The sequence below is a fragment of the Theropithecus gelada genome, chromosome 17, assembly GCF_003255815.1.
Source record: "Theropithecus gelada isolate Dixy chromosome 17, Tgel_1.0, whole genome shotgun sequence".
Classification (NCBI taxonomy): Eukaryota; Metazoa; Chordata; class Mammalia; order Primates; family Cercopithecidae; genus Theropithecus; species Theropithecus gelada.
Window position 1 is genome coordinate 80,064,305 of NC_037685.1, and position 21,581 is coordinate 80,085,885.

General features: G+C 38.9%; 1 protein-coding gene across 3 annotated transcripts in view; it reads left to right on the top strand.

Moving 5' to 3' along the window:
• The window catches only part of FNDC3A (fibronectin type III domain containing 3A), a 219,985-nt gene that overhangs the window by 125,833 nt on the left and 72,571 nt on the right, over positions 1-21,581 (top strand). For 2 of the 3 annotated variants that reach the window (XM_025364166.1, XM_025364167.1), the window contains exons 4-5: positions 5,420-5,496; positions 20,894-21,131. In XM_025364166.1, the coding sequence (XP_025219951.1) occupies positions 5,420-5,496; positions 20,894-21,131 (315 nt within the window). Of the gene's footprint in view, positions 1-539; positions 650-5,419; positions 5,497-20,893; positions 21,132-21,581 lie in introns of those variants that run through there. The other variant, XM_025364168.1, reaches the window with a different exon arrangement.

Genomic DNA, 21,581 nt, shown 5'->3' on the forward strand with positions numbered 1-21,581 from the left:
TTTATTCTCTTAAGAGGCAAATAACAGCCTGAAACATAAATCTCACCTTTGAGACACATGTCTACCAAACCTATATTCTATACACAATTATTTGTGTATTGTGGATATTCCTTAAGGATTATCGAGAATTATGTTATACAACGACATTTCAGATTGAATCTTTTAAATTAATAAATATTATCTCAAATTTTATAAATGAAAATTAGCTGCAGGCTACATGAGTAAAAAATTAGAAGATAGCACCTGTAGTGTTATTGAAGGTAAAGTGAACACAAAGAGAATCATTTACGTCAAATATATATTTCTGAAAAGTACACTTTGATAAGCTTTTGAATTGGTTCATAAGGAAATCTGAAAGATGTTCAAATTCAGGGCAGCAGCAGTAGAAATCATTTAATCATTTTTTTTTCCTGTATCAGAAACGTTCCTGCAAGCGGGAACGTTTGCTTTTTTTCCCCCTTCCCCTTTCCCGGGTCACTGCAGGTCACGTGATGACTATCATGTGACTCGGTCAAAGGATCTTTTCCTCTTACAGCCTTGCAAAAGAAAAAAAAAGACCGTTCTCCAATTAAAGCTGTTAACGTGTACTACGCTGTTTCCTTGTTGGATTTTCTTGTTCTCTGCTGCTACTGTAAAAACAAAATGAGTGGTAAGATTTGCTGTTTTCGAACATTCTGCTTTTATTTTAAGACAGAAAGCATTGTATTAATCTAAAGTCATGCCGTGTGTTTTTAAAAATAGATGCTAAATATAATCGCTATAAAAATATTTTAAATTGCCATGTAATTACAAAAAGGTTAGACTGTGTCGAGTTATTTTGTAATTTTATATTCCACAGAGTATTCCATTCTAGGATCTTTATTTTACTAGGTTTTTCTTCTAGAGCTGAAATCTGAAAATTGGCATCAGATTATTTGGAAGCCATTGTGAAAGCTGGCTTATAGAGAATGTGTAGCACAGCAGCAGCACGTTGCATTTTAAGAATTAAAACTCCTGGACAAATTTGTAATTTTATTTTTAAAAAAACTCTTAAATATGAATCAATATTAACAAGGAAAAATAAGGAAGAATTTAAGTTATACCAGATGAAATATCTTCTTTAAGTCAGTGATGGCACTTTTTAAGAAACTGGGGTGGGGAGCTTCTCAGATTTCTTAAGACAATTGGTTAGAATTGTTGACTCTTCTGCAGGTTTTTGAAATAGGAAATTTATGCTTAATAGCTCCATGATTGGGGTAAATCATGCTCAAATCACATAGATTATAAAGGAGCTGCTAGGTGTATACACAGTTGTTCGGGTATTGCTACTCTTGTGCCAAGTATACATTTGACAATACGATCTGAGTTTCTTCCTTGGGACAAAATCTCCCTCACTGCATACAAATTTAAGTCAGTTTATAGTTAATCTTCTGTTACTTTCTAAATTAAGAAGTATTGTTGGAACTAAGGAGCTAATCATTTACATCATTAAATATGCAAGGCTTTAAGGTTTTGCTACTATAGACACAGGAATAACAACAGACATGAGATGCTGTAAATGCTGCAGTTCTAAACATCGATACTTGTATTTATTATGTTTATACAATAGGGGTTTGCATTCAGTGTTGAATGTTACTTCACAACAATATTTTAGGCATTAAATGTGATACCGTTAAATTGTCTTTTTAAAAAATAATCTGGCTGGGCATGGTGGCTCACACCTGTAATCCTAGCACTTTGGGAGCCCGAGGCAGGTGGATCACTTGAGGTCAGGAGTTCAAGTTACTCATGGCCAACATGAGGAACTCCCATCTCTACTAAAAATACAAAAATTAGCCGAGCTGAGATCATGCCACTGCATCCAGCCTGGGCAACAGAGTGAGACTCCGTCTCAAATAAATAATAATAAAAAAAACCTATTAAATGACGCGTTTATATTTGGAATTTTGGCTGGGCACAGTAGCTCACGCCTGTAATCCCAGTATTTTGGGAGGCCGAGGCTGGCAGATCACTCAGGCCAGGAGTTCAGGACCAGCCTGGCCTACATGGGGAAACCCCGTCTCTACTAAAAATACAAAAATTAGCTGGGCTTGGTGGTGCCCACACCTGTACTCCCAGCTACTCAGGAGGCTGAAGCAGAAGAATCACTTGAACCCAGGAGGAAGAGGTTGCATTGAGCTGAGATAGTGCCACTGCACTGCAGCCGGGCAACAGTGAAACTCCATCTAAAAAAAAAAAAAAAAAAAATCTAACCATGTACCATTTCTGCCTCAGGATAAAAAAAAAAATTACTTGCTAGAGTGAAAGGATTACTTCGTAAAGAAGTAAGTTAATCAGTCTTTTTCCTGGGCTACATCTAGTAATATATTTACTGCTGGTTTATTTTAGGTTACATTTCTGTTTTCAGCATCACACTTAGATGTAATTAAAAAACAAAGTAGAATTTTGTATTACCAAATTATAAACTATTTTAGCGGCTATCAAAGTATAAAATGGTTTGAATTGTAACTACATATATATTCATGTTTCTGGTAAAAGGAGGGCAACTTGAAGCAATTATGTGATTTTACTATTTTGAATGTAATTAGCAATAACTTACTACTCTGATGGCAAAACAAAAACACCTGTTCTAATGACTCGCTCTAAGGATTAAATTTGACAGCATATAAAAGGACCCACAGTAAAAGTGCAAATGCTAATGGTGTTTATTAAGATTACAAATATGATTTTCAGTGAATTCTGTCAAGTTCTCGCTGAATTTCACATACTATAAATAATATCTAAGCCACCTGTAAGGATTCAGGAAGTTAGTTTATTGTAATTTTATTTAAATTAGCTAATGGAAGTAAACCAGCGTTAGTTTAAAACAGTCCTCATTTCTCTTGAGTCTAGAAATATAGAAACTAAAAGGTGAGTTTTATATGAAGCTTTTCTGCCTAGAGGTATAAAGCAGCTCACAGGTTTTATCCAGTAAATTAATAGGTAATGTTTGCTTAAACTTAAACTTAAGAAAGTTTTGGCCGGGCGCGGTGGCTCAAGCCTGTAATCCCAGCACTTTGGGAGGCCAAGACGGGCGGATCACGAGGTCAGGAGATCGAGACCATCCTGGCTAACACGGTGAAACCCCATCTCTACTAAAAATTACAAAAAAACTAGCCGGGCGAGGTGGCGGGTGCCTGTAGTCCCAGCTACTCGGGAGGCTGAGGCAGGAGAATGGCATGAACCCGGGAGGCGGAGCTTGCAGTGAGCTGAGATCCGGCCACTGCACTCCAGCCTGGGTGACAGAGCAAGACTCCGTCTCAAAAAAAAAAAAGAAAGTTTTATTCTTTCTCTCATGTTTTTAAGGATGTAAAGACAACAAAGGCTTTAATTTTCCTTAGAGGCTTTAGAGCATAGTTCTTAAGCCTCAAATTTTATCAGTTGCCAATACTGCATAGTAGTTTAATGTTTACTAAAAATGTGGTAAGGATATGTCCTTAGAAATGAAACTACCTGGTTTTGAATCCCACTTCTACCACTTGGGGAGCTTAACCTCTCTGTGCCTCAGTGTCCACATCTAGAAAATGGGGATGATGATGATATTTGCCTGATAGAATGATTATGAGGAGAAAAAAATATGCAAAAGGCCTGGCACATAGTTAGTATTAGTTATATATAATTAAGATAATATTCTGGACAACTTCATGTATTTGGTGGTGGGCTTGTTTTGGATGGGAAGACTATCTTGTTGAAAAGTTCTTTTCAGCCAGATATTATATGTGTAATTTAGTGTTCTACACAAACACTTCTTACTTTCTCTCAACCACTTCAGTCTTATCCCTACTTCTCTTCTCCTCCCCACCTCTTCTGTCTTTTCTCTCCCCTCCCGCTTTCTCACATTTCTCCACATCGTTCCTCCTCCCCCTTACCCTTCTGTTTTCTCCTCTCCCTCCCTTGTTGTCTTCTCTTCACTCTCTCCTTAATTGCCTCTTGTCCCCTTTCTTATCCCTCCGTTTTCTTCTCTTAACTCTTGCTCTCCCCTTCTTCTCTCCCCTCTTGCCTTTCTCCTCTCCTTGCTTCCCCCTTTTTTCTCCACTTTCCCCACTTTCCTTACTCCTTTTTAGTATTTTCCCTCATACCCCCTTTCTTTTGTATTCTCTTTTCTCTTCCCTAGCTCTCTCATCTCCCTAGCCCTAATTTTACCACCACTCTGTGGTTCTGTCCTCACCCCTTGCCTTCCCTAGAAAGGGCAGAATGGCTGTAATCCGGATTTGCTGTGACCTCCATGCCCTTTATTCTGGTTTTCTGAAGTATGTATAATATTAACAAAGTTATTTGTTTTCTACCCTACAATTAAGCTTTTTGTCCTTCATTTCTTTTATAGCTGAGAGCCATTATATAATGGTAGATTATAATTCTGCATATAAAAGAGATCCTTTTTGCTTTACATTCTTCATCAGACCTTTGTTCTTATTTCCTTAGAAATAAGTAATTTCTTTGAAAAGGTTTCATTTCAGGTTATTAAAAACCGGTGGGCATGAGGGGACACTGCAGTGTAGAGTTACAGGAAGAAAGGAACTGAAGGGGGGTAAGAGACTTTTTTAAAAGTTACATAAAGCAACTAAGATTTTAGTTCCTAGAAAGAACAAAACACACCTTCTCCAAATGCTTCTTTTGTTCCCAGAAACGTTAAAAGAGAAGGTAAACTAGAGATAATAGTTATAAAAGTTAATTGGAAAACCTAACACTGTAAAAGTGAAAGGAAGTGTAGAATGAGAGAAGCTGAATTTTCCTTTTTAGAACTTTTTAGTGTGAGAAACAAAAAAAATTTTTTTTTCCTTTGGGTAAATACACGTGTGGCATTTTTCTTTGTTCTTAAGCTGCCATAGACATGAGTCACGCATTACAGTGTTTTAACCCTAGCAAAGCAGGTTCCAAATTTGTAACTATTCTTCCCCTTGCTTTTTTATTTTGTCCCTGTTATTTTTGAAAATTTTGCCTTTTGTATTTTTCATTGATTTTTATATGCAGAGTTTAGTTTGATTTTTCTCTAGGTCAGTGTTTCTAAACTTACACTATTATAAGAGTCACCTGGGATAATTGTAAAGTGAATATAATGATTCAAGACCCCATTGACTAAGAATCTGTAGGAGAGCCTGTTAATCTATTTTAAAAAGCCCTCTCACCCGCCCCCCCCCCGCCCCTGCCCCTGCCCCTTCAACTTTAAGAAACACAAATGTAGGTAAAAGGTAATTTGTGCACTTTACAAGACAGATTTTTTTTATAACAGGTCAATCATCTGAATTTCTTTTTATAAAATGTATATAAAATTTTATAAAAATGTAGTTACTGTTGGCTTGAGTGTTTAGATGAAGTATTAGAAAAATGTAATTCAAATTGTTTTCAACTTTAGCCCGATAAGCAATCATGGGTTAATACATCATTTCTGTGACCCATTCAGGTCCTGCTCAGGTTCCAATGATGTCTCCAAATGGTTCTGTGCCTCCTATCTATGTGCCTCCTGGATATGCCCCACAGGTATGTTTTTATGCTATTTTTCTTTTCATGTTTATATAATAGTGATTGTTCTTTTTGATTTTGATGAAAAAATACCATTTAATTACTGAGGCTCACCAAGTGTTGTGTATCTATCATAAATCTATTTCAAGTATCTTAGTACGTTTGGAAAGGAAGAAAAATTTTTATTGGCAGCACTCATCATTTGGCTTTGTCTTTGGGTATTAAGTCACAAAAGAAAATTCATTCTAGAATTTTATCTCCCTAAATATATGACTAAATAAAAATAATATTTTAGGTTGTAAAGGTGCCTACATTGACATTTTAAAATTTAGTCATTTGCTCAGATGTAACCCAAGACAATGCTTCCAACTTTATTCATACAAAGAATCTCAGACACTGATGATAATTGTATGGCATGTTGTGTTCAATAGAAAAGAGTTTAGCTCTGCAACCCTGAGGGATGAGGGGAATCAGTATCTCCATACACCTGTAACCTTTTATGCACAATGGCTGGAAAGCTCTGACCTTATAGTAATTTATGAACACAGGCAAACTGAATTAAACTGTAAAATCTGCAGGTGTTCAGTATCTTCCACTACTGAGGTGTCGTATAGTCTGCACTCGTTGCCTCAGTCTATTTTGGGAAATAATCAGTTTCTTTCCCTAGCATTGAATTTACACTTGAAGTTTTCTTCAGACCCTCTGTTACTTCCTCCCTGATGATGCCAGAATATTGGTGGTGGGATATTGGGGTGGATTTTCTGCCCACTCTATGAAGCACGCAATCACATGAACGACGGCAAAAGGAGCGCACTGGGAAGGAGAGAATGGAATGAGATTTAGAGTCAGAAAAGGAGAATCCATATCTTATTTCAAACCTTTGCTGGCTGCATAGTCTTGGGCAAATCAACTTCCTTCAGTCTCAGTGCCTTCCTCATGAGATGAGATCATGTACTACAATTACCTTGTAAGCTTTTCAGAATAGTCTCTACTAACTATCTCTACTTTGGTTTAGCACACTGACTCCTTGATATAGTCTGCATTCTGTCTATATTACTCTACTAAAACTGCCCTCCGCTGTGTACCAAATCCAAAGGCCTACTTTCCAGCCTGGTCGTCTTTGACCTCTGGTAAAATTTGGTACCACTGATAAGATTAACTGCAGATTTCCTTGACATCATGCTGCCCTGATTTTTTTTTTTCTACTTCTCTGTTGCACCTTCTCAGATCTTCTCTTACATGAAGACTGTTCTCTAGCATAGTTCAGTTCATGATTTATTGAGTGGCACCACGTACTAAGCTCTGTATTGGGAGCTAGTGATAAAAAGATGATTAAGACAAGTTCTTTCAGTGCACTTGTAGGTTATCTGCTGTTCTCTCATCTTACAGTACCTTTTTGTTTTATTGTTTGTGGCAAACTCCTACCCTTTTCATTTCACTTCATCGTGAGCTCTGAAAGCAGTTTTCCCTGAGCCTTTGCAGGTGCTTCTCCCTTTAGGCTTTCATGGCATATTATTGATATATATATTCCTCTTTTCATAAACTTATGAAACTAATTCCTGAGATTATGCATTCTTACAGTTCGTATATTCAACAGTGTTCCACAAATATGTATTGAGTGTTTATATATGTCAGGCACGCTTGGATGCTTGGAATACGTCCATGACTGAAAGAGGCAAAGACTCATGCCACTCTGTGGTTTATATTCTTATGGGGAGAGGAAAATAAAAAGTGGATAAACTCTATAATGTTTGCTGGGCACGGTGGCTCACGCCTGTAATCCCAGTACTTTGGGAGGCCAAGGTGGGCGGATCACCTGAGGTCAGGTGTTCAAGACCAGCCTGGTGAAACCCTGTCTCTACAAAATATACAAAAATTAGCTGGGCATGGTAGCGGGTGCCTGCAATCCCAGCTACTAGGGAGGCTAAAGCAGGAGAATTGCTTGAACCTGGGAGGTGGAGGTTGCAGTGAGCGGAGATTGCACCACTACACTCCAGCCTAGGAGACAGAGTGAGACTCTGTCTCAAAAAAAAAAAAAAAAATTCTATAATGTGTTCGAGCTGGTTATATTTTACAATAGAGTGGTCAGAATAGGCCTCATTGGGCAGGTAAGATTTCAGCCAAGTCTTGAAGGACAGGTGGGGGTTAGCTATGCATCTCTCTGAGAAAACAGGATTCTGGACAGAAATGGCCAGTGCAAGTGGCCTAAGATGACAGCATGCCTGGGAACAGCAAGGAGGTCAATATGACTGGACTGATTCATCAAGGAAGAATAGTAGGGAATGAGGTAAGAAGTAAGAAGCCTAGATCATATAAGACTCTTACTCATCTTTATATCCTCAATGCTGAGTATATAGCCTGTCATATAGTAGGGGCTCAGTAAATATTTGTAAATCAGATAATCATCCGAGTTGAGGTTCTATATCTTTAGACCAAGAGCCACAGAGATAATCTTCCTATAGCAATTCTTTGGTTAAAGAGCCTATAGCCGGCTTGTCCACTCAACGAAGTTTAGATTTCTTGACATTTAAGGCTTTACACGGTTCTGTCCTGGTTTTGCCTTGGCACCATTTTCTTAATACTTCCAATTATGTCCATTTTTGTAGCCAAACATTTCTCACATGCTTACTTGGTGTTTCCTTAACGCAGTTATCTAAGGAATGTTATTCATTTCTCCATTTCTGCCTTCTAAAATTCTACCGATCCTTGAGGGCCTAGATCACTTCAATACCGGAAGTGGTATTGAACCACTTCTTGGTTATAATACATATCACCTAATATAATTATGAACAGTTAGCCCTTCATATCCTTAGGTTCCAAATCTGTGGATTCAACCAACCACAGATTGAAAATATTTGAAAAAAAATTGCATCTATACTGAACATGTATAGACTTTCTTGTCATATTTCTTAAACAATACAATATAACTATTTACACAACATTTACATTATATTAGGTATAAGTAATCTAGAGATGATTTAAAGTATACCAGAGGATGTTGTAGGTTATAAGCAAATACTACTCCATTTTATATCAGAGGCTTGAGCATTAGAAGATTTTGGTTTCCACGGAAAGTCCTAGAACCAGTCCCCCATGCATACCAAGGGACAACTGCATATGTATTTTTACTCCTACAGGATTTTAGGTTCCTTAGGATAGGAACTGCCTTTTAATTATTTTTGTGTTCTTGCGGTAACTCAAATGTAGGTATCCCATAAGTAGTTGTCACATAAATTAATTTTAACTATAGTCTTCCTGGAAGGATTATGTGAGGCTAGTGGGCTACTATTATTAATCTTAATTTAAGATGAAGATGATCTGTAGAAAACATGTCATTTTCATTACACAGGGTAATCCAAAGACAAAAATCTAGTCTCGTCATTTTTTAGTTAATTTAAGTTTCCAGTATGTAAGACTTTGAGTCTTCCACAAAGACGAGCCCACAGAGGGCGAGCTGAAGCAGGGTGGGGCATCGCCTCACCCAGGAAACAAAAGAGATTGGGGAACTCCCTCCCCTAGCCAAGGGAAGCTGTGAGGGACTGTGCCATGAGGAACCGTGCATTCTGGCCCAGATGCTACACTTTTCCCACAGTCTTCACAACCCACAGACCAGGAGATTCCCTTGGGTGCCTACACCACCACGGCCCTGGGTTTCAAGCACAGAACTGGGCAGGCATTTGGGCAGACACTGAGCTAGCTGCAAGAGTTTTTTTTCATACTCCAGTGGCTCGTGGAACACCAGCAAGACAGAACCGTTCACTCCCCTGGAAAGGGGGCTGAAGTCATAGAGCCAAGTGGTCTAGCTCAGCAGATCCCATCCCCACAGAACTCAGCAAGCTAAGATCCACACTGGCTTGAAATTCTTGCTGCCAGCACAGCAGTCTGAAGTCCACCTAGGACACTCAAGCTTGATGGGGGACGGGCGTCTGCCATTAACTGAGGCTTGAGTAGGCCATCCCCCCCCCCCCCCCCCCGCCCCCGCCACCCAGCCCAACAGTGTAAAGAAAGCCACCAGGAAGTTGGAACTGGGCGGAGCCCACCTCAGCTCAGCAAAAGCCACTGTAGCCAGACTGCCTCTCTAGATTCCTCCTCTCTGGACAGGACATCTCTGAAAGAAAGGCTCCAGCCCCAGTCAGGGGCTTATAGATAAAACTCTCATCTTCCTGGGACAGAGCACCTGGGGGAACGGGCAGGTGTGGGTGCAGCTTCAGCAGACTTAAACGTTCCTGCCTCCCGGCTCTAAAGAGAGCAGTGGATCTCCCAGCACAGCCCTCGAGCTCTGCTAAGGGACACATTGCCTCCTCAAGTGGGTCCCTAACCCCAGTGCCTCCTGACTGGGAGATACCTCCCAGCAGGGGTCGACAGACACCTCATACAGGAGAGCTCCACCTGGCATCTGGTGGGTGCCCCTCTGGGGCGAAGCTTCCAGAGGAAAGAACAGGCCGCAGTCTGTGCTGTTCTGCAGCCTCTGCTGGTGATACCCAGGCAAACAGGGTCAGGGTGGACCTCCAGCAAATTCCAGCAGACCTGCAGCAGAGGGGCCTGACTATTAGAAGGAAAAGTAAAAGAAAGGAATAGCATCAACATCAAGAAAAAGGATGTCCACACAGAAACCCCATCCGAAGGTCACCAACATCAGAGACCAAAGGTAGATAAATCCATGAAGATGAGGAAAAACCAGCACAAAAAGGCTGAAAATTCCAAAATCCTCCTCCAAAGGATCACAACTCCTCGCCAGCAAGTGAACAAATTTGGACGGAGAATGAATGAGTTTGACGAATTGACAGAAGTAGGCTCCAGAAGGTAGGTAATAATAAACTCCTCCGAGCTAAAGGAGCATGTTCTAACCCAATGCAAGGAAGCTAAGAACCTTGAAAAAAGGTTAGAGGAATTGCTAACTAGAATAACCAGTTTAGGAGAAGAACATAAATGACCTGATGGAACTGAAAAACACAGCACAAGAACTTTGTGAAGCATGCACAAGTATCAACAGCCAAATCAATCAAGCGGAAGGAAGGATATCAGACTTTGAAGATCAACTTAATGAAATAAAGTGTGAAGACAAGATTAGAGAGAAAAGAATGAAAATGAATGAACAAAGCCTCCAAGAAATATGGGACTATGTGAAAAGTCCAAACCTATGTTTGATTGGTGTACCTGAAAATGATGAGGAGTATGGATCCAAGTTGGAAAACACTCTTCAGGATATTATCCAGGAGAACTTCCCCAACCTAGCAACACAGGCCAACATTCAAATTCAGGAAATACAGAGAACACCACTAAGATACTCCTTGGGAAGAGAAAACCCAAGACACATAATCGTCAGACTCACCAAGGTTGAAATGAAGGAAGAAATGTTAAGGGCAGCCAGAGAGAAAGATCAGATTACCCACAAAGGGAAGCCCCATCAGACTAATAGCAAATCTCTCTTTAGAAACCCTACAAGCCAGAAGAGAGTGGGGGCCAATATTCAACATTCTTAAAGAAAAGAATTTTCAACCCAGAATTTCATATCCAACCAAACTAAGCTTCATAAGCTTAGTTTAGGAGAAATAAAATCCTTTACAGACAAGCAAATGCCGAGATGAGAGATTTCATCACCACCAGGCCTGCCTTACAAGAGCTCCTGAAGGAAGCACTAAATATGGAAAGGAAAAACCAGTACCAGCCACTGCAAAAACATGCCACATTGTAAAGACCATTGACTCTATGAAGAGAATGCAGCAACTAACGGGCAAAATAACCAGCTAGCATCATAATGACAGGATCAAATTTACACATAACAGTATTAATCTTAAATGTAAATGGGCTAAATGCCCCAATTAAAAGACACAGACTGGCAAATTGGATAAAGAGTCGAGACCCATCAGTGTGCTGTATTTGGGAGACCATCTCACATGCAGAGACACACATAGGCTCAAAATAAAGGGATGGAGGAATATTTACCAAGCAAATGGAAAAAAAAAAAAAAAAAGAAGGCAGGGATTGCAATCCTAGTCTTTGATAAAACGGACTTTAAACCAACAAAGATCAAAAGAGACAAGAAGGGCATTACATAATGGTAAAGGGATCAATACAGCAAGAAGAGCTAACTATCCTAAATATATATGCACACAATACAGGAGCACCCAGATTTATAAAGCAAGTTCTTAGAGACCTACAAAGAGACAGACTCCCACACGATAGTAATGGGAGACTTTAACACCCCACTGTCAGTATCAGATCAATGAGAAAGAAAATTAACAAGGATGTCCAGGACTTGAACTTAGCTCTGCACCAAGCTGACCTAATAGATATCTACAGAACTCTCCACCCCAAATCCACACAGTATACATTTTCTCACCACATCACACTTATTCTAAAATTGACCACATAATTGGAAGTAAAAACACTTCTCAGCAAATGTAAAAGAACAGAAATTGTAACAGTCTCTCAGACCACTGTGCAATCAAATTAGAACTCAGGATTCAGAAACTCACTAAAAACTGCACAGCTGCATGGAAACTGAACAGCCTGCTCCTGAATGAGTACTGGGTAAACAACAAAATGAAGGCAGAAATAAAGATGTTGTTTGAAACCAATGAGAACAAAGACACAACATACCATAATCTCTGGGACACATTTAAAGCAGTATGTAGAGGGCAATTTATAGCACTAAATATCCGCATGAGAAAGTGGGAAAGATCTAAAATCGACACCCTAATGTCACAATTAAAAGAACTAGAGAAGCAAGAGCAAACAAATTCAGAAGCTATTAGAAGACGAGATAACTAAGATCAGACCAGAACTGAAGGAGATAGAGACAAAAAGAAACCCTTCAAAAAAAATCAATCAATTCAGGAGCTGTTTTGAAAAGATGAACAAAATAGACCACTAGCTAAACTGTTAAGAAAAGAGAGAAAAATCAGACACAATAAAAAATGATAAAGGGAATATTATCACTGATCCCACAGAAATACAGACTACCATCAGAAAATACTATAAACACCTCTATGCAAATAAACTAGAAAATCTAGAAGAAATGGGTAAACTCCTGGACACATACACCCCCCAAAGACTAAACCAGGAAGAAGTAGAATCCCTGAATAGACAAATAACAAGTTCTGAAATTGAAGGGGTAATTAATAGCCTAACAACCAAAAAAAGCCCAGGACCAAATGGATTCACAGCTGAATTCTACCAGAGGTACAAAGAGGAGCTGTTACCATTCCTTCTGAAAGTATTTCAAAAAACAGAAAAAGACGGACTCCTCCCTAATTCATTTTATGAGACCAGCATTATCCTGATACCAAAACCTAGCAGAGACACAACAAAAAAAGAAAATTTCAGGCCAGTATCCCTGATGAACATTGATGCGAAAATCCTCAGTAAAATACTGGCAAACTTAATCCAGCAGCACGTGAAAAAGCTTATCCACCACAATCAAGTCTGCTTCATACCTGGGATGCAAAGCTGGTTCAACATACATAAATCAATAAACGTAATCTATCACATAAACAGAACCAATGACAAAAACTACATGATTATCTCAATAGACACAGAAAACTTTCAATAAACTCAGTATTGATGGAACGTATCTCAAAATAACAAGGCTGTTTATAACAAACCCATAGCTGGTGTTGGGAATACTGGCTAGCCATATGCAGAAAACTGAAACTGGACCCATTCCTTACACCTTATACAAAAATTAACTCAAGATGGATTAAAGACTTAAACGTAAAACCTAAAACAATAAAAGCCCTAGAGGAAAACCCAGGCAGTACCATTCAAGACATAGGCATGGGCAAAGACTTCATGACCAAAACACCAAAAGCAACAGCAACAAAAGCCAAAATTGACAAATGGGATCTAATTAAACTAAAGAGCTTCTTCTGTACAGCAAAAGAAACTCATCAGAGTGAACAGGCAACCTGTAGAAAGGGAGAAAATTTTTGCAATCTACCTGTCCAACAAAGGGCTAATATCCAGAATCTACAAAGAACTTAAACAAATTTACCAAAACAACAAACAAACAAACAAAAACTCAACCCCATCAAAAAGTGGACAAAAGATCTGAACAGACACTTCTCAAAAGAAGACATTTATGTGGCCAACAAACATGAAAAACAACTCATCATCACTGGTCATTAGAGAAATGCAAATCAAAACCACAAAGAGCTACCATCTCATGCCAGTTAAAAAGTTAGGAAACCACAGATGCTGAAGAGATGTGAAGAAATAGGAATGCTTTTACACTGTTGGTGGTAGTGTAAATTAGTTCAACCATTGTGGAAGACAGTGTGACAATTCCTCAGGGATCTATAACCACAAATACTACTTGACCCAGCAATCTCATTTCTGGGTATATAGCCAAAGGATTATAAATCATTGTACTAGGACACATGCACACATATGTTTATTGCAGCACTATTCACAATAGCAAAGACTTGGAACCAACCCAAATGCCCATCAATGATAGACTGTGGTGCATATACACTATGGAATAGTATGCAGCCATAAAAAAGGATGAGTTCATGTCCTTTGCAGGGACATGGATGAAGCTGGAAACCATCATTCTCAGCAAATTAACAAAGGAACAGAAAACCAAACCCCGTATGTTCTCACTTATAAGTGGGAGTTGAACCATGAGAACACATGGACACAGGGAGGGGAACATCACACACAGGCCTGTGGAGGGATGGGGAGCTAGGAGAGGGATAGCATTAGGAGAAACACCTAATACAGATGATGGGTTGATGGCTGCAGCAAACCACCATGGCACGTGTATACCTATGTAACAAACCTACATGTTCTGCACATGTATCCCAGAACTTAAAGTCTAAGTAAAAAAAAAAAAGAAGAAGAAGAAGAGGAGAAAAAAAGCTTCAGAAGAAGCAAACTATTTGAAAAGATGATACATAGTCCACACACCAAGATTATGTACTTTACACATAAATAACCTCCATAGCCATTTCTGGGGCCTGCTTGGTCCTTATTTTAGGCAGAACCTTACTGAGCTTTATTATTGCAGTTTAACAAATAAGGAAAGTTTTAAGAAATTGATGTACTGCACAGAGGCAGAAATATGTGCTAGTGGAATTAAGTTATCAAATGAGGAAATGAACAAAACATAAAACTATAAAACTTAAATACAAAGCAAGTGACGCCAGGAGTAGAAGGAACTTAATTCACTGGCAAATAGTACTAACTTAGAGTTCCTAAGAGCATTGTATTGCAGGACAGGATAACACTTCTGCTATTTCAGTGATGAAGTTAATAACTTACCAAGAGAAGTTTATAAACTACCTGAATGGGACTCCTGAAAGGCACTATCAGAAGTTCTGCCTTTCTTGTAATGGCTCCCTTTTTAATAGAATGTGGGCTGTTATGGTAGTGAGAGGGTGCCTAACAGGGAAGGAATTGTAGATCGCATAATGTGGGGAAAGACCCTATCTGGACTTTGGGAAAAGTTTCAGGTTACTCCTTTGAGCTGTGCCTGGTGTTTCATTTTGCCTTTATGATGCCATGCAGCAGTGAGGTCAGTGTGTTTTTTCAAAGATTTTGCAAATCAATCTGATCTCAGTCTTCTTGCTGCTTTTGGGGACAACAGCCAAAAGGGACAGACAGGGGAACGTGAGAAAGTATAAGGTGGGGAAACCTAAGAGATTTATATGAGAATGAAGAGATATAATAAGAACTGGAGAGAAAGGAGATTGTGGTCACAAACTGTTGTGTATGTTTGTAGACACATAAATGTTTGCTGAATGAATGGTCTGTGTTACTGTTTAAGAGCTTAAAGTTGTTTTGAGCTTAAAGTTAAGCTACATTATTGTTTAAGAGCTTAAAGTTGGAATAGTTTTGGGTTCAGGGTGAGACCATAGAAGTAGGTTGCAAAAAGTAGAGAGGAAGCTAAGGTTGTAGGAATTGAGAAGGTCACAGAACCCTAATAGCTTCGGTGGTGTAAAGAGAGGGAGAAAGAAATGTAGCATTCTGTTAGTGCTAAAAGAACATATATATATCTGATCATATCATTCATTTAACAAATAACTTTTAGAGCATCAACCCATGTGGTAGGTACTATTCCAGGTCCTGGGGGGAAAAACAATAAACAAAACATTTATCATGGGCTTTATATTCTGATGAGGAAGACACACAATATAAAATGTCAGATAATATACACAGTTTCCTTTCTCTGCAGCCCTTCTCAATTGTGTCTCTGTTCAATAAAGGAGAAAAAAAAAAAGCATGTCTTTGCCTACTTAGAAATTAGGTGGCATCTGTGGTTAAGTGGTCAGACTATGCTAATGCCTCATTTAATTATATTTTATTGCCTTACCTGTATTTTAATTTTTATGAACACTGACAAATTTGAATTATATTTTATCTTTTTTTTCCTTTTCACAACTTACTGATTTTATTTTACATCACAACCGGTGTACCCTGTTGGTACGAAATCTAACCTCTACATGGTGGCCATTTCCTAGCACCTGAGCCCCTGGAGACTTAGCAAATAGTTTTGAAGTCTATTGCCTTCCTCTGAAGTTACTGGCTGCTTGAGGTAGTGGAGTTCACCATGCTCTCAGTTCTTATCTGGCTTTTTTTTTCCCCCTCCTCTGTCTACATCTTAGGTTTGAGTTTTGTTTTGTTCTGTTTTTTTAATTGTGGTGAAACACACATAACGTAAAATTACCATCTTAACCTTTTTTAAGTTTACAGTTTAATGGCATTAGGTGCCTTTACAGCATTGCACTACCATCTCCACCCTCCATCCACAGAACTCTTCATCTTGCTGAAAGCTGAAGCTCTGAACCTGTTAAATAGTAGCTTTCCATTTTCCTCTCCCCAAGCTTATCTTTGTATTTTAAATGTTCTTTCTCAGCAGAAAAGTGGTTTTAATTTCTTAAATAATTTAGCCATTTATTTTTAATCAAATCTCTTGTAAACAACAACAACAACAACAAAGACACTAGAAGGCCTATGGATTCTATGCCCACAAAGTAGATAAGAACATGGAATCTGAAGCCAAGTTGCCTGAGTTCAAATACTGGCTCCTTCACTCTCTACTTATATGACCCTGGGCAAGTTGTTTAACATCTCTGTGCCTCAGTTTCTCCATCTGAAAAATTGAAATAATAATAGTATGTAACGTTGTTCCAAGGATCAAGTAGTTCATATATGTCCCTTGAGAAACTTAACCGTTAGATTATAGAGTAAGACATATGCATCTGGACAATTAACACTTCAATGTTATAAATATCAAACAAGTGATACAGAATAAATGCAGTAGAAATTATAGGAGAGAGAGATCACTGAGATTGTAGTACCTGAGGGAGAGTTCATGGGGGAGCAGTCAAATGGTGTCTTACACAGACTCCTAGCCCCACACCTCCACCAGTATTTGCACATCTGCAGTTATGTGCTCTGCCTTCTCATCCAACCCACAAACTCTACTTCCACATCTGTAACACAAACTTTCCTGCTCCTGTCCAGACTCGGTTCCCCCACTAGGGTACTGGAACCCGTCCCTTTTTGCCTGCATATTTCTAGCATTTTCTAGCATTTTTCTTTTCTCTCTTCTGCATTATCAGTTTCTTGTTCTCTGCTGGGTTATTTTCATTAGTATCTTGAGCCTTTTGCAATTTCACTCCTGAAAACAACAAAACATGAAAAGTTTCTTGACTTCACTACTCCTATGAGCCACCACCCTATTTCTGTATTCCCCTTTGCAGCAGAACATTTTTAAATTGTGCAGTTAGCTCTAATTCTTCTCCTTACTTTTTCTCTTAAACCCACTACAGTTAGGCTTTGACCCTATGGCTATACCAAAACTGCTTTCCAAGATCACAGTAATGTCTACATTGCTAAATCCATTGGTCAGATTCTTAGTCTTCCTGAATGGGAAGCTTGACCTATCAGCAGCATTTGACACAGTTAGTCCTTCCTCCTTGACACGCTTCACCAAACTTCCAGACTCTATACACTCTCTTAGTTTTTCTTCTGCCTCGCTTGGTCATCCCTTCCCAATCTTTCCAGAGTTGCAGACTAGTATATCTTAACAGTCTATTCAACATTTCCACTAAGTTGTCTTATAAACTCTTCAAACTCACAAGTACGAAACTTGAAACTCCAAATCTCTTCCCCTGAAAAAAACTTGTCCTACTCCACAGCCTTCCTCATCACATTGATGGAAGACTGTTCTTCCCTAACTACTTTTTCTCACTTCCCACATGGAATCATCAGCTAATCTTGTCTTGTTTCTTTACTTTTTTTTTTTTTCTTTTTGAGACGGAGTCTTGCTCTGTCACCCAGGCTGGAGTGCAGTGGCACAATCTCGGCTCACTGCAACCTCTGCCTCTCGAGTTCAAACGATTCTTCTGCCTCAGCCTCCCGAGCAGCTGGGACTACAGGTGCATGCCACCATGCCTGGCTAATTTTTGTATTTTTAGTAGAGATGGAATTTCACCATATTGGCCAGGCTGGTCTCGAATTCCTGACCTCATGATCCACCTGCTTCAGCCTCCCAAAGTGCTGGGATTACAGGCATAAGCCACCGTACCTGGCCTCTACTTTTAAATATATGCAGAATGTGAGTCACTTCTCACCATCACCACTGCTGCCTCCCTGGTCTTAGCCATGATCATCTCTTGCCTAGATTACTACAGTAGCTTTCTGAATGGTTTACCTGCTTTTGTCTTTGCCTCGCTATGATCTGTTCTCAACTCTGCAGCCAGAATAATCCTGTCAAATATAAGGTTACATCAGGAATTCTCAACTGTAGTAACGTAAACATTTGAGGTGGGATGATGTTTTTGTTGTCCTCTGTGTTGTTGGGTATTTAGCAGCATTCCTGGCCTCTCTACTTTCTAGATGTTAATAGTGCACCTGCCCTTCCCCTCCCCGAGTTGTGACAACTATAAATGTCTCCAGACCCTACCACATATCTTCTAGGAGTCAGAAACACTAGATTTTATCACTCTTCCGCCCAAAACTTTGTAATGATTTCCCATTCCACTGACAGTAAATGATGAACTCCAACTCCTTAATAGTAGCCTGTGTCGTGGTGCCTGACCACCCCACTTCTACCTTAGGGGCTTTATTCTAACTGTTCCCTCTGCCTAGAACAAATCTTCCAGATTTCTGCGTGGTTAATTCCTCCCACTTCCTTGAAGTTTCTGTTAAAGCTTTACTTTGCCAATAAGGCCTACTCTGATCACTGTATTTATTCTGTACCCTGCTCCTTTCTGACAACACTTCTGATAGCCCTTACCTACTCTGCCTTTTCCATAGTATTTATCACCTTGCAACATGCTAAATAACTTACTGGTTGTGTTTGTCTGTCCCTGTTAGTATGGGTTCCCCACAGATATTTAATATAGCATTCTAAGGTTTTTCTTTCTTTGAATTATCAGTTTGTTTTGCTGAAAAATAATGTTTTAAATGAGTGGAGGAGGTAAAATTAGAGCTAGAATTGGAAGGATAGACAAGATTATTATAGATTAAAGGGAAGCAAAGTGAAGAAGAAAAATTGCATAAACAAAAGTACAGGGTATAGAAATGTATAGTCACTGTGAAGACAAGTTTTTTATTATACCAGCCTGACTGCAGTTAATGGTTCAGGATTTGTTGCAAAAGAACGATACGACTTTGAAGGTAGGTTAGAACCAGGTTGAATGAATATGAAGTACAAGCCTCTTGGAAATGGAGAGTTTTTTAAGATTTGTGAATTGGAGAGTGATAAAGGTGAAAGGGGTATTGTGACAGATACTGTGATTTGGCTCACTTAAAATCCATTTCAAACTTCTTCCAGTGTTCCTTCCTGTAGGGTAGAACCTAAAAAGCTATCAGCAGTTTCTAGATTCCCTTCAGGTAGGGTTCTAGATATTATTTAGTTCCCATCAATCATATGTGCTTGCTTGAGGCTTAAATTCAGAACTGAGTTAAATAGGGAGAAAGGGGTCTGAGGCATCCATTTTGCTGAAAACAAGGCATTATGTTTCTAGACCCAGCATATTAAAAACAGTTAATTCATTTGGTCTTCTAGTCCCCTGTTAGAGTCATGTTACACTCCAGTAGGTAAGGAGAGTTTAATAATCTGCTTAATGTTTGTAATTTAGGCTTATCTATACCCAGATAAGTGTGTTTTCTAGTATACCTATACCTACCAAGCACATATATTTATAAAATAATTTGCTATCCCTAAGCATAATAAAACTTTGCCTTCCTGAAAATCAGGATTTGCCTTTAAATTAGCACTTAACATTATGATCATTTTCTGTTTCCTGAGGAAGGTATTACCCATTTGTTATACCTTAATAGTTACCATTTAAGTCTAAAAGAATAAGGGCCCTATTTTACTGAGGGATTTCTAATTTTGAGATGAAGTCCTTTAATTTTTTAGGGTTTCCTGTGTGTCTTTGCAGCTCCAGTAAGGTTCACAGGGGAGTAAGTCTTATCATTTAAAAAAATTTATCCCCACGGTGTAATTCCTGTTTTTTGTTTTTGTTTTTTTTTAGTTTGTAATTTCTAAGCCTCAAAGCCACAGATATTTTTCCTAACTAGGAGTTAATATAATAATATTCAGTATTTGTGTCCCTTGAAATGATCAGCTGTAAAATTGTCCTGGTCATGGTCATAAGAATTTTGCATCTAAATTCTAACATGTCATTGATTGTCTGATTGAGTCTGAATCCAGTTGTTTTGTTTTCTATTTGGTCTTTCCACAACTTCTTTTCCCCCACTCCCAGTCATAATATAGAAAAAGAAATTGATTCCTGAACCTCTTGTGTCTAAACCAAAATTACTCCATCAGGAAATGCACATAGGATAAATATCTAGTATCATAACTTATTATGTTATTCTTTAGCTTGTCTAATCAGTGTTTTAAGGTTTATATTGAATTGTATAACAAAAACTAATTCTTCATTTTGTTTGGTGCTAATTTATATGTACCAGTATATTTAATAAGTTCTTTTCATGTTGATTCTCCAAAATTTTTAAATTTCTAATGGTGTAAAAATGCTTACTCTTAACATTTTTATTTTATTTTATTTTATTTTTTATTTTATTTATTTATTTTTTAATTTTTGAGACAGTCTTGCTCTGTCACCCAGGCTAGAGTGCAATGGCGCTATCTCGGCTCACCGCAACCTCCACCTCCTAGGTTCAAGCAATTCTCCTGCCTCAGCCTCCCGAGTAGCTGGAATTATAAGTATGGGCCACCATGCCCGGCTAATTTTTGTATTATTAGTAGAGACAGGGTTTCGCCATGTTGCCCAGGCTGTTCTTGAACTCCTGACCCCAGGTGACCCACCCACCTTGGCCTCCCAAAGTGCTGGAATTAGAGGCATGAGCCACCATGCCTACCTTACTCTTAACATTTTTAAAAGAATTGCTTATATTCTGTGGAAGAAATTTTAATCTTATGTTCATGTTGTAGGTTATTGAAGACAATGGTGTTCGAAGAGTTGTCGTGGTCCCTCAGGCACCAGAGTTTCACCCTGGTGGTCACACAGTTCTCCACCGTTCTCCACATCCTCCTCTGCCTGGTTTCATTCCTGTCCCAACCATGATGCCCCCTCCACCACGTCATATGTACTCACCAGTGACTGGAGCTGGAGACATGACAACACAGTATATGCCACAGTATCAGTCTTCACAAGTCTACGGAGATGTAGGTAAGACATCTAAAAGTATTCCACTGTTATTGAGTTGGATATTCTTTGCTTGGATATAATAGATGCCATTATCATATCACATTAAAGAAACAGCACATGATAATAATATAACAGGCATTTTTATTTTACTCAAGTACTATATTAGGTGCTTTATCCTCATGATCATCCTTCAAGGCAGGTAAGTAAACAGAAAAATCAAAGAGGGGAAGTAACATATCATGCAGCACTACTTAGTGGTGCGCATTCAAACAAGAGGTCTTTTCCTCTGGCCTACAATCTAGGTGCTGAGAAAATGTTCAGCCTGGAATAACCATGGCATTGTTAAATCCTATCAGCTGTGATGCCACTACACAAAGTTGCTAAGCTCTGTGAGGGATTGAAAAAACATAACCTCAAGGCCGGGTGCGGTGGCTCACGCCTGTAATGCCAGCACTTTGGGAGGCCGAGACG